General features: G+C 36.7%; 1 protein-coding gene across 2 annotated transcripts in view; it reads left to right on the top strand.

Annotated features, from left to right (window-relative positions):
* LOC150077002 (neurexin 1-like) overlaps positions 1–12,089 on the top strand; it is a 265,455-nt gene that overhangs the window by 240,909 nt on the left and 12,457 nt on the right. For both annotated transcript variants that reach the window (XM_090386277.1, XM_090386276.1), the window contains exons 13-16: positions 1,834–1,953; positions 6,017–6,195; positions 8,384–8,555; positions 9,878–10,128. In XM_090386277.1, coding sequence (XP_090242403.1) covers positions 1,834–1,953; positions 6,017–6,195; positions 8,384–8,555; positions 9,878–10,128 — 722 coding nt within the window. The remainder of the gene's footprint in view (positions 1–1,833; positions 1,954–6,016; positions 6,196–8,383; positions 8,556–9,877; positions 10,129–12,089) is intronic.

Raw genomic sequence — 12,089 nt, 5'->3', positions numbered from 1 at the left:
TCAAAATATGTAGGGGACACATTGTAACCTGGTGGCATGAAATGTGTGTGTTTTCTCCAGGATAAAGAACGGCTTCTTGTGGCTGCCATAGCATTATAAGAGATTTTCTAGGCGGTACTGCCACATCTCTTTATCCAGGATTTGTCCCCTTATGACTATCGCCATTTTGCATCTGCGAAGAAACACCGCAGAGGGATTTAACGCTCTCTCATTGAAGTGGAAAATATCTTGGTTTCTACAAGTTTGGCTGTATACAATTATAAATAATTGTCCACTGAAAATATGAACTGCACAAATACGTGTTGTAAATAATTGCGTTGGACAATTATTTATAATTGTCCAACGCAATTGCCAATTTCCAGAAAACTAGTTTTAATTGCAAGCGCGTTATAAATTAGTTTTAATTTAGCAGGAACGTTGACAATGCCAATCAGCCTAATTTGACAAAACGTTTAAGTGTAATATATTTTATCGATTTAGTGTGTCAGTAATGAACTAAATCAATTTTGAACACTTCTCTTTAAATTGGATGATGTTTAACACCAATTATTCACCAGTTATGCAGTTAGCGGAATATATCTGGCTGTTTTCTGATTGCAAACTTTTAACGTATTAAATTTATGATATAGCGATAGATAACTCATCTATCACTACATACACTATCTACCATTAATATTTGGACACTTATATCTACAAATAATCCTTATTTATAGGAAAAAACTAATAATGTGTGCTGAGACTTTTAGATTTTATGACAACCTCTAGTCTCCATGGGACACTCTACACCAGTGTTTTTTTGCAATGTTCTTCGACATTTTCCGCCAATCGGGCCTAAAAGTGGTTACTCGTATAGCTCTGTTTCTTGGATAGTCTCTTTCCACCCGCACTCGACAATCCAATTTGATTCCATGGGTTCTCTATTGGATTGAGGTCAGGGTTCTGGGCTGGCCAGTCCAACTTTTCAACGCTCATGTCCTCAGATCAGTCCATCACAACGCGAGCAATATGACATGGAGCATTGTTCTGCTGATGCAGATATGAGTCTTCTCCTACCTGCTGCTACAACGTAGATAAGGCATTAATTTCCAGAGCGGTAGACAGACCTCTGCATCCATAGCTCCCAAGCAGACCATGTACATGGTCTAGTCAAGGTACATGGTAACTAGGCCATGGATCGTGCAGCGTTATATGCACTGGGCTGAAGCTGACATGTGTCACACTTCTCACTGAGAACCTGTGCTGCGACAACGTTGGCCTGTGTTTCGAGCAGATGATTCTTTGCAGGGGATACACTGTTGTGTTTCATCACCTTCGAAGGTTTTCCTAATCATTTTGTGACGGTTTCAGCACCAGTCTGCTTCCATTTGCAGATCTGGTGCTGAAACCGGTCTGTTGATCGCGGTATCTTGTATCACGATCGTGCTACTGTCTCCTATCAGGCCTCCGAGCATATTTATAGTTGTCTGACAAGTGGTGCTTGGGTAGGACTGGACCAACTATCAATGGAGAGGTGTCCGGATATTAATGGTAGGGTAGTGTACTTAGAAAACCTCTTTATTAAAGAGAAAAGTTCTTTAAATTTATGAATAAAATTAATATTTTAATCTACATAATTTTTCAAAGCGACATTATGCGTTATGTTATGATCGTTACAGGATTCGAAATCAAGTTCTTGTTAGGAAGAAGCATTGACAATGATTTTATTATATATTTCTTAATGTTAGTTGTGGTTCTGTTGATTTGGTGGATGTTGTAAACAAAAATGTCTTTTAAAGTGTCTTTTTTATCGCCAAGCTTTGTTATTCCAACCTTTTTTTTTTTCGTTTCCTCTAGGTCCAATTACCAAATGCAGTAATAGCGCGTGTGCTAACCATGGTATTTGTGTGCAGATGTGGAACAGCTACACTTGTGACTGTGATATGACTTCATTCTCTGGACCAATTTGTGCTGACGGTAAGTTAAATAACGAGTGGAATGAGAATCGTTTCGATGTAACCTTGACGATGATGAGATCTGGATGAAAATCCAAATTATAGCTTTTTATTGTTTTCCCAGCTTAGCAGATGTCATTTCGCATGTTATTCGGTAGAAATATTGATATTTGACTGCAAGAAAATCGAAGAAAGTAAGAACTAATCTGTGAACTTCCCGTTCCACTTTATGGGAGTAAGATAGGAATCTTATTTAATGCCAGACTCCTTGCAAGTCAAAATAATTACTCAGCACTAAGAAATGACATGGAACACCGTCCTTTTGTTTCATTTAGTCAAAGTACTAAAAAAAAAGAAGAGGAAAGTAATGACAAAAAAGGGAAGGTATTGATGCATAAAAAGAAAATACAGCACTAAAAACAAATTAACCAGAACAAACAAAAAATGTTAGTTGCATGAAGTGGCTTAGTAGGACTGTTAATATCTGTGCTTCTTGTAAAAAAATAATGTGCAATGTTTGTTCCTTAAAATGAAAGCATTAAATGAAAAGTATAAGAATTATTTGGAGAGAGTTTAGAAAAATATTTCTGCAGTTTTATTCATTGATAACGAATAGAAAGGATAAGTGTTAACTTTAATAACGGAATCCTCTGATGATCAGAGAAATCGGTTTTTAATATATACCATGTGATCAAAAGTATTGGGACACTAAAAGTAAACAAGACGAAACGGAGTGCAAGTCGGATTTTATTAGGGTGGTCTTCTTTGGCTTATAATACAGCAAATAGCCTTCTCAGAACAAACAGCTTTGTGACAGGAGATTCATTATTCTGTTGAAAACTGTAAGGTCCTCCGTCATAACGTACAAGGTGTGACCAAAATGAAACGAGAATCGCTGCTTAGCAATACCTTACTACTGCGCATGGTCTATCGTGCTGTAGTTATTAAATTTTTGGATTCAGTGAAAACAGGAGATGAATCATGGGTCTTTCTGTATGATCCACAAACCAAAGATTAAAGTATTCAGTGACAAACTCCCTCTTCTTCCCGTTTAAAGAAAGCAAGAATGTTTCGATAGAAGGTCAAGTCAATGCTTCTCGTTTTCTTTGATTGTCGTGGTGTTTTTCATAATGAATTTGTCCCGCCAAGTCAGACTGTTAATCAGACATTGAGATTTTAAGAGGTCTTCCTATATTGAGATTTTAGGAAGACCACGAAAAAATTCGAAAGACACGGCGCAATTTATGGCCTGACAAATGGTTTTTGCATCATAACAATGCGCGTGTCGTTCCCCTGTCGCAGTGAGAGAGTTTTTAAAGACAAACAAGATCACAACATTGGAGCATCCACCTTATTCTTTATATCTGGCACTTTGCGACTATTTTCTGTCCCGGAAAATTAAATCCACCTCAAAGGAAAACGATTTGAGGACTTAGCAGACATTCAGAAGAACACAACCCAGAAATTAAATGGGGTGTCTTCCGAAAATTTCAATACGACAGAACTTCTGTTCTGTCATATTGCTCTCTACAAACTTCCATTTCAAAAATTTCTATAAAAATCACTAACCTGCTGTTTGCATTGATGTACTCCAACCATCTCAAGTTCCATTGTTTCAATGTCTTCAGTTAATAACACTGGCCAACATAATATTGAAAATTTCTGCTATTAGTCTTAGTATTAGCCAAATAGTGCAAAGAAGCCAACAGCTTTCGATGCACTGACCAAAAAAAAAAAAAAAAAAGAGGTAAGAAACAAACAAATTATGCACTTCCCAACTCATAAAGGTTATCCAGTTGAACTTTGAATTTCTTCAAACTGTGAGCCTCAACCTTCAGGACAACTTGTTACAGTAATCGATGACTCGCTGGCTAAAAAGAAAACATCCTACAATCTGGTCTAAACCTTTTTCCTTGTTGTTTGAATTTATGGCCTCTACTTCTGGAATTTTTTATAATAATGAAAATTCCGCCTTCATTCATTTATTAAACCCTCTCAGAGCCTTATAAACAACCTTATACATAACTTGGCAACCTTGCCTAGTTATGTATAAGGAGCAATTTCTCGTAAGATGCCCTTTTGCCGATCTCACCATGCTAATTGTCCGCTTTTGGACTCTTTCAAGAACCTTAATGCCTTTTTTCAGATGAGGTTTCCATACTTGGACAAAGTATTCCAATTGCGGCCTTTATGGTGGGATTATGACTTCTCTATCTCTACAGGATAATGTTCTATAAACCATCGATAGGACACCATACTTTCCTCTGGCCGCCTGTTTACACTTTTCAGAAAACTTCTTATATGCTCGTATCGTAACTCCCAGGTTCCCTTTTTCGTCTACTGTTTTTAACTCAACCCCACCAATTGTAATTTATTTTTGGGTTACTGTTCCCCAAGAGTATGACTTTGCATTTTGCTGCGTTAAAACTTAGCTGCCACTATCTGGCCATTCCTGAAGCCTCTTCAAGTCATCCTGAGGAAGCGCTGCTTGGCACTGATAATTAAGAACTCTACCAATGTTTACATCGTCTGCAAATTTTGGCATTACGCCTTGTATCCTTTCGTCAATATCTTTTATGAAAATCAGAAACAACGGTGATCCAAGAAGCGATCATTTCGGGGACCCCACTTCTGACGTTACACCAATCAGAAGAATAACCATTGATCACAACTCTCTGCCTTCTACCCTGCAACCACCCAGTAATCCATCTTAGAATCTTATCAGTAATCCCAACCTGTTCAAGCTTATACAGTAATCTGTCGTCCGGGACTGAGTCAAATGCCTTGCTAAAATCCAAACAAACTATGTCAAAATTGTTCCTTACACCCATTTAACTGCGTCAAAATAGCTAAGTAGGTTGGTTAAAAAACATGATTTTCCCTTAATAAAACCATGTTGTATGTCCTTCAGAATGCCATTTTTATCTAAATGTGTCTGGATTGCCCGCTTAATTATTGCCTCTAAGATTTTCCCTACCATTGAAGTCAGACTAACTGGTCCATAGTTACCGACTTCACTCTTAGAACCGCCTTTATGTATTCGCGACACGTTGGCATTTCTCCAGTCCAAAGGTGTCCCCATTATTCACCTCAATGGTCACATACACCCTCTGGCTATCCCTCTCAAAATTACTGGGTATATGCCATCAACTCTGGGAACTTTACTTGCCTTTAGGCTCAAATGTTTTTCTAATAAACAGTCATCTGTAATTTCATATGGCTCTGCATCACTCGCACACAGCCTCTCCTTGGCATGAAGGGTCTTTCGTCAGTAACCACCGATGCAAAGTCCTGTTCAATTCATCAGCTGAATTATCTAACTTTCCTACACACGGATTCTATATGATTCGCGTTCTTCTTCGTTGTGTTCACATACATGAAAAAATGCCATGTTCCCATACTTACCAGTGCTTTCTCATACGCAGCCTTGTTGCTGTTGCAGTAGGGTTTTAAGAGCATCAGCAACTAAGGCCATATTGCTCAGTGTATACTGTCTGCAAATTGCATGCGTTCTGTGATCGATTTTCTGTTTGCTGGACGAAAAACCCGAGTTTCCGGGAGAAGAAACCATGCTACTCTCGCCTGAGACCAACTAACTCAGCCACGTTGTGAAACAGCCCCATTAAAATTCTTCACCTCATCGACGGGACTTGAACTGGGGTCTTTTCCACTCGATGTCTGGAGGGCAGCGATTCTGCCAACTGATACGCAGCCTTAACCTTATTCGTGGTACTGTTACAGATCAACTTGTAGCTGCTGTAGGCTTCTCAGTATTTTTAATCGCTCTGTAACTTTACTATTCTATATTTTGCTTCTCTTATACTGGCCAGCACCGTATTCATCCTTTGGAATCCTGCAGGATTTATACATATATTTGCGATTCAGAGGAGGACCCTGTGGACATCCTCTGAATCGCAAATGGAGATCAAAGGGTAATATGAGTAATTTCAGACCCGTTATATTAACTTCTGTTCCAGCAAAAATTTGTTCCCCTAATTTGTTCTTGTTAATAATACAAACAAAAATTGTGTTTTTAAGAACGAAAACATTTAATTCATTTCAACACATTTCTTTATCATTTACAGAAAGCATTGCCTATGAGTTTGGACCAGGAACTGGGGTAATCACCTTCGTATATCCTCATGACAAACGACCCGATACTAAGACTGATCTGCTTGCTGTTGGTTTTATTACAATGGCAGATAATGCTGTACTGGTAAGGATAGATAGCAGCACTAGCAATGATTACATGGAGCTAGAAATTGTAAGTATGCATTAATTTAATTCTCTGTCAATTATTCAATACAGTTATTTAATTAGCCAGTAAAAGGTTATTGTGACTGCATGCCATCTGGTTTATGATTTTCAACCCTTCCAGTTTCACCGATAATTTCCTAACTTATTTCGCTCCTCTTCAAAAGGGGAGATTAAGCCTTTCTATTTATCTTCACACACGAGGTGTGATCAAAAACTAGGGGACTGAACTAATACTTAGGAAATGATGAACTTATCAGCTATTTCGCTGAATCTCCATCGAAGTAGTCTCCTTGACACTGTACACGCCGATTCCAACGTTTCTGGAAGCTTTCCTGATAGGCTTCTTTTGGAATCGATAATAATTCCTCTATCGGGTTCCGAATAATTTTCCTTTGCAGTCCCTTTGAAAGGTCACAGATTTTCATCGACTAACGTTGCAAATCTGTGTCCTTTCAACAGGACTGGAAGCTTGGGACATCAAAATAAAACCACAGAGAGAACCAAATCCGGTAAGCATAGTGGATGGGAGATCACAATGATAGAGCATTTCACAAGAAATCCCTGAATGGAAACACCGAATGTGCAGGGATGTTGTCAGGATGTATGCACCAATTCTAGGAAACCCATTTTTCTGGCCATTTTCTCTGAACAGCATTCCGTAATTGCCCTATAACTGTTTTTTAGTATTCCTAGTTCGGTGTTTCACCATGAGAGACAAATTCCCTGTGAGTCAAAAAATACCATAAGCATGACCTTCACATTGTCTTGATTTTTTGAGCCTTGGAAAAGATGGGGTCTTCCATTGAGAGCACTGGACCTTCGTTTCTAAGTCATAGCATTAAACCCACGATTCGCTACCAATAATAGTGGAAAAACAAAATGTAGTTCAAAAGCATGTTGAAGAAGATCCTGACATGAGAAAACTCACCGCTCTTTGTGGTCAATAGTCCTGATCAATCATTGGTTTTTGAAGTTGAAGGACAGCCAAGCGAGTCACTGAAAATCTTCTAATGACACATTGCATCTTTCCAAAAGCTGTTTTTTTTTAGCATTTCGTGGTTTCTGTTGCCCTTTCTCCTAATTTTAACCAAAATTTAGTGCAAATTTGCTGCTCAGTAAAATTATTCACTTTAAAATGTGACAAAACACATAAAATACCTTCTGTTCAACGTGCGCTAATTCAGTAATTACATCTGAATCACAGTCACTGAATTAGCAGTGAGACGCAGCTGCAGTTAGAGTCTAGAAAGTCACCGAACATGTTGCGACAAGTCTCATCTCGATATGATCCCGCAATTTTCAAGACACAAAGCCAGTCCCCTAACCTTTGGATCATACTTCATATACGAGTACATTTTATTACCATAAAGTGAGGATGGTACACAAAAGTAAGTAGTTAACATTAACTAACCCACCAATCCCATTTCTATTAGGCACCTGACTGTACTGATTTGCGCTTCCATAGCGCTTAAAGATTAGGGTTAAGCATGGATCATGGTATTGCCATGACACATCTGCCATGTTTTCCTCTTTTCGAAATAAATGACAATAACAGCATGGCAATATGTATTGTCATAATAGTGGATGGAAAAATCCATAAAGTTCAAAAGCATGTTGAAGAAGATCCTGACATGAGAAAACTCGCCGCTCTTTGTGGTCAACGTTCCTGATCAATCATTGGTTTTTGAAGTTGAAGGACAGCCAAGCGAGTCACTGAAAATCTTCTAATGACACAATCCATCTTTTCAAAAGCTGTTTTTTAGCATTTCGTGGGTTCTGTTGCATGGTACTGTGTCATGTAATGTAAATTTTCTAAAATTAATGAATCAACTGGTGTATTAAATACGATCCCAGATGGAAAAAGCCAGAAACTAACATTATCCCATCAGATTCCTTCAGCGGGTCACCGTGGTTATATTCGTAGCATTTATCCTTTTAATGTCAAACACACCATGCTTTTCTGGTGTCCAAAACACCAATCTCTAATATAGGTAACGTTTTGCTTATGATCAATGACTTGTGAAGAGCTCCTACCAAGATTTTTACCAAAATACCATCTAAAAAGAGCTGTAGGCTTTTTTTTAAAGAAAATTATTCCTTTACACGTTTTTTCCCCACTGAGATTATATATGACTTTGTAAAATAACCCAAAATTTTATTATTTATTTTATTTTTATTTATTTATTTTTGCGTAGGTCGATGGCAACGTTTTTATGGTTTATAACATGGGAACAGAAGATCATCCTATAGGAGAACACAGTGTTCACGTAAATGATGGACAGTACCATGTTGTTCGATTCACTCGCTCAGGTCCTAACTCAACCATCCAAGTGGACGACCATAATGTCCGCACAAAACATCCAAAAGGTGAGATCATTCCTAACTTTATTATTATTTGTAAGAAAAATAAATATTGTATGGTACAGAAATGTTAATAGTGTTGAACACAGGGACTATCATATTATGCAGATGACATAATTTAAGTTCAGCGAATTTAGGGCAAAAAGTCCTTATGCTCCGAGAGAGTTATAAAACTATGGTTATTAAACGTCCCCGGAATGTTCTGGATTTTTCAAATGTCCCCAGAAAGGTAAAGAACAAGAACATCAAATCATAACATACTTAAGACTACTATTTCCAAATCACATAACGAATTCTCTCCAAATGGTCAACGGTGACATAATAATTTACCACTATGGTTGCATCAATGTGAATTTAAGTGGCCTAAGTAGGGTTTGATAACTATGTCCTCGAACCATCGAACAAAGTTTGCCTTCACGAGTTGTCCAGGTATTGCACTGGTTTTATAAACTAAACACATTTGTTTGAAAGTAGAGGTGAAGTGCAATTGGCAGATTAGCTTTTCATAGATGACATTACATCGCCAGAAGAATAATCTGCTTTTTTTACCATTGTCTGGCCTTTTAAATAAATGATTATTAATCATCCAAACTCAAACAGATTATCATATAAAGGATGCTATTTGTTGGAGAGTAATGCAATACCAATGCAATTCGTTGTGAAGACATTATACTAACTTCGTTATAATGAAGTTTGTTAGAAGCTAATAATTATTTTATTTCTAGTCACACTACATTATTATTTTTATACTCTACTTAATATTAAATGAATTAATTGAAATTACTCCTAAAAAGTATTGGATAAAAATATTAATTGAAATTATTAAATGTAAGTGTAATTCATTTATCTAATTATTAATTAAAATATATTCTTAATTTTATTTATTTTTTTAATACTGATTATAATTATTTAATTTTGTCCTGAGAAATACAGAATGGTATATGTTCATTTTCCATATTCTTCATTTTAAAGCCATTTTGTTTCCGGATTTGGAAGGAAAAATATGGTAACCCTAATAAAACAATTTATATAGCCATTTATTTAAAATATATGTCATTCCTTTTATATTACTGTCCAGAGCACTGCTTTTTACTTAGGGTGCATAGTGCGATACCAAGGTAACTCGCGATGAACACGAGTTGCTTCCACAAGATGAGATTGATACTACGCACAGATTTGGATTTTAGATGTATATATATGAAGTTCGACTGTATGATGAAGTTGTATTTATATATGCATGGTTATAAACATGGTAACAAGAATTTCATTTAACACTATAACGTTTTTAGAGTACTTTTAATTATTGGAGTATTTTTTTTTCTATCCAGGAAGACAATTGACGGTTTTCAACAGCCACTCGAAAATCCAGGTAGGAGGAAAGAAAAATCCTATTAGAGGCGCTATCGAAAGACCTTTCCAAGGGATTATTTCTGGATTTGTGTTCAACGGTCATCGTATTTTGGATATGGCAGCTGAGGACGATCCCCGAGTGACAGTAGAAGGAGATGTGGAACTTCTGATGTCTTTGCCATACAGCCTTCAACAGCGAAGTGTTCCACCCCATAATGAAATGCAACAGGTAATACTAGGATTAAGAAAAAAACAAATTTATTAAATCGCTGAATATTGAATAATGCTTTCTGATATAGTAAATGGTTTTTTGGAATCACGTAAGAGAATACTAAACTTTCCAAAAGATAAGAAAAGTCCATTAGGAGAATAGAGAAAACGCATTAGGAATTCTTAACTGGTTTTTAGAGCCGAGGAAGTAATTTGAGATGTGACCTGCTCATTAATATTTAAGCTTAACTTAAAATGCCAGTCTGTTTTGTGATATAATGATTTAATATATGGTGACTTGCTATTCGGGACACGTACCTTTTTTACAAATGCTTCCAGGGACGGAAAGAACGAGCGAGATAATTTATTACAGAATTATGCTTCCATCACCAGAACTATTCGCAAAGAATCCCACAGCTGTGCACGCAAATACCTCAACACATGAAAATTAGGTTCAAAATGACGTTTAGACAAACGTTTCCAATTTGTTGCGGTTTCTACAATTCTAGTCAAGAAAAAATAAAAAGAAAAAACGAGAGAATTATGTGGAACATTCTTATTAACATTCTTTCATGTATGCCCGACAAAAGCGTAGCGATTCATTTTAGCGCAACTGCAAGGGCCAGTGGAATAGATGGCCCTTTCGCGTGACACTAATGTGATCTGATGACCAAAGTTTTTCCCCACTGTGAGTAAAATAAGACATTTGGGTTATTTTTTTCCCTATATGTATCTAACTGTGATCGATAGGAGTTTAACCAAAAGCATACTTTTCTTTCGCTTTTGGTTAAAATATAAGATGAATAATCTTTAAGTAGTCAGAAGATATTCTATTTTATTTATTTATTAATTAACATCATACATAACACTTAACGATTTACTCCTCTCCCAAAGTAGTTGTGATCACTGGTTGGCAAACTTTTTTTTGGTCCCGGTTAAAAAGAAATATGGTTTCTGTAAAATATGATAGGTAAGCCAATTTGAATGAAAATCAAAATTTAAATAAATCTTTATAGAAACTTCAGGGCAGGAAAGAGGAAGAAGTCGAAGGGTCAGGGGAATAATCTGGATGTGGCAATATTTCAATCTTTTTCTGGCACATCGACATTTCATGTGCACGGAAAGGGATCAGAATTCATTCTGGGAACCCATCTAGCAGATACTTTATTCATATGCAACTGCACATGTTCTCCACAGATCCTACACTAATTTGGGGCTCTGCAATTAGTTCTTTGACGCTAATACAGCGATCTTTCAGCATTAATTGCCTTAATCTTTGCAACACACTCTTCTGTTATTGAAGTTACAGAGTGTCCTGGGATTTCTTCATCAACTGAGGTTCTGCAACATTTGAATTGTTTATACCAATGCGCAATAACATTGTTACCTGGGCAGTCTTCTCCATAAAAAGCGGCCATTTCTTAGTGGATTGTTTTGGGTGTTTTCCCTTGCAGAAAGAGGAACTGAATCACTAAACCGATTCCACTTTATCTATTGTGACACTTCACTTCATTCAGGGCTGCAAATCAAAAAAAAAAAAAACATGAACTGTTAGATCGAAATCAAAATGTATGTGTGGTTGTTATAGTAATTTCAAAACATCAAGCGAAATCTTTTTGTCGCAACTATTTCTGGTTGAGTACTAATTTTTTTTTGAACAACTTCCCACCCTCCCTCATATATTTTGTCGATATTCTGTGATTGTCAATCAAACATATGAGTATGAGTTTTCTATAAATGACCTTTATTGGGGTTCCGGAGGGTGATTTTTTATTCATCATATTGTTACTCTTCATTGCATTTTCAAAACTTTGTACCAGCAACATCATTACTCTCTAGAGAAAGGTTTGGAGATTTGATTGGCAACACTGAATTTTCTCTAGCTGGCGAATAAAATGGCGGCATATACAGAACTGATTCAAAAAAAGTGTTTGTTGGACAGGATTACTACTTCAAGAACTGAGAATTCAATTGTTTCTA

This window comes from Mastigoproctus giganteus, chromosome 12 (assembly GCF_048544385.1).
Source record: "Mastigoproctus giganteus isolate SK-2022 chromosome 12, ASM4854438v1, whole genome shotgun sequence".
Lineage (NCBI taxonomy): Eukaryota > Metazoa > Arthropoda > Arachnida > Uropygi > Thelyphonidae > Mastigoproctus > Mastigoproctus giganteus.
This window is presented reverse-complemented; position numbering and strand designations above follow the sequence as displayed.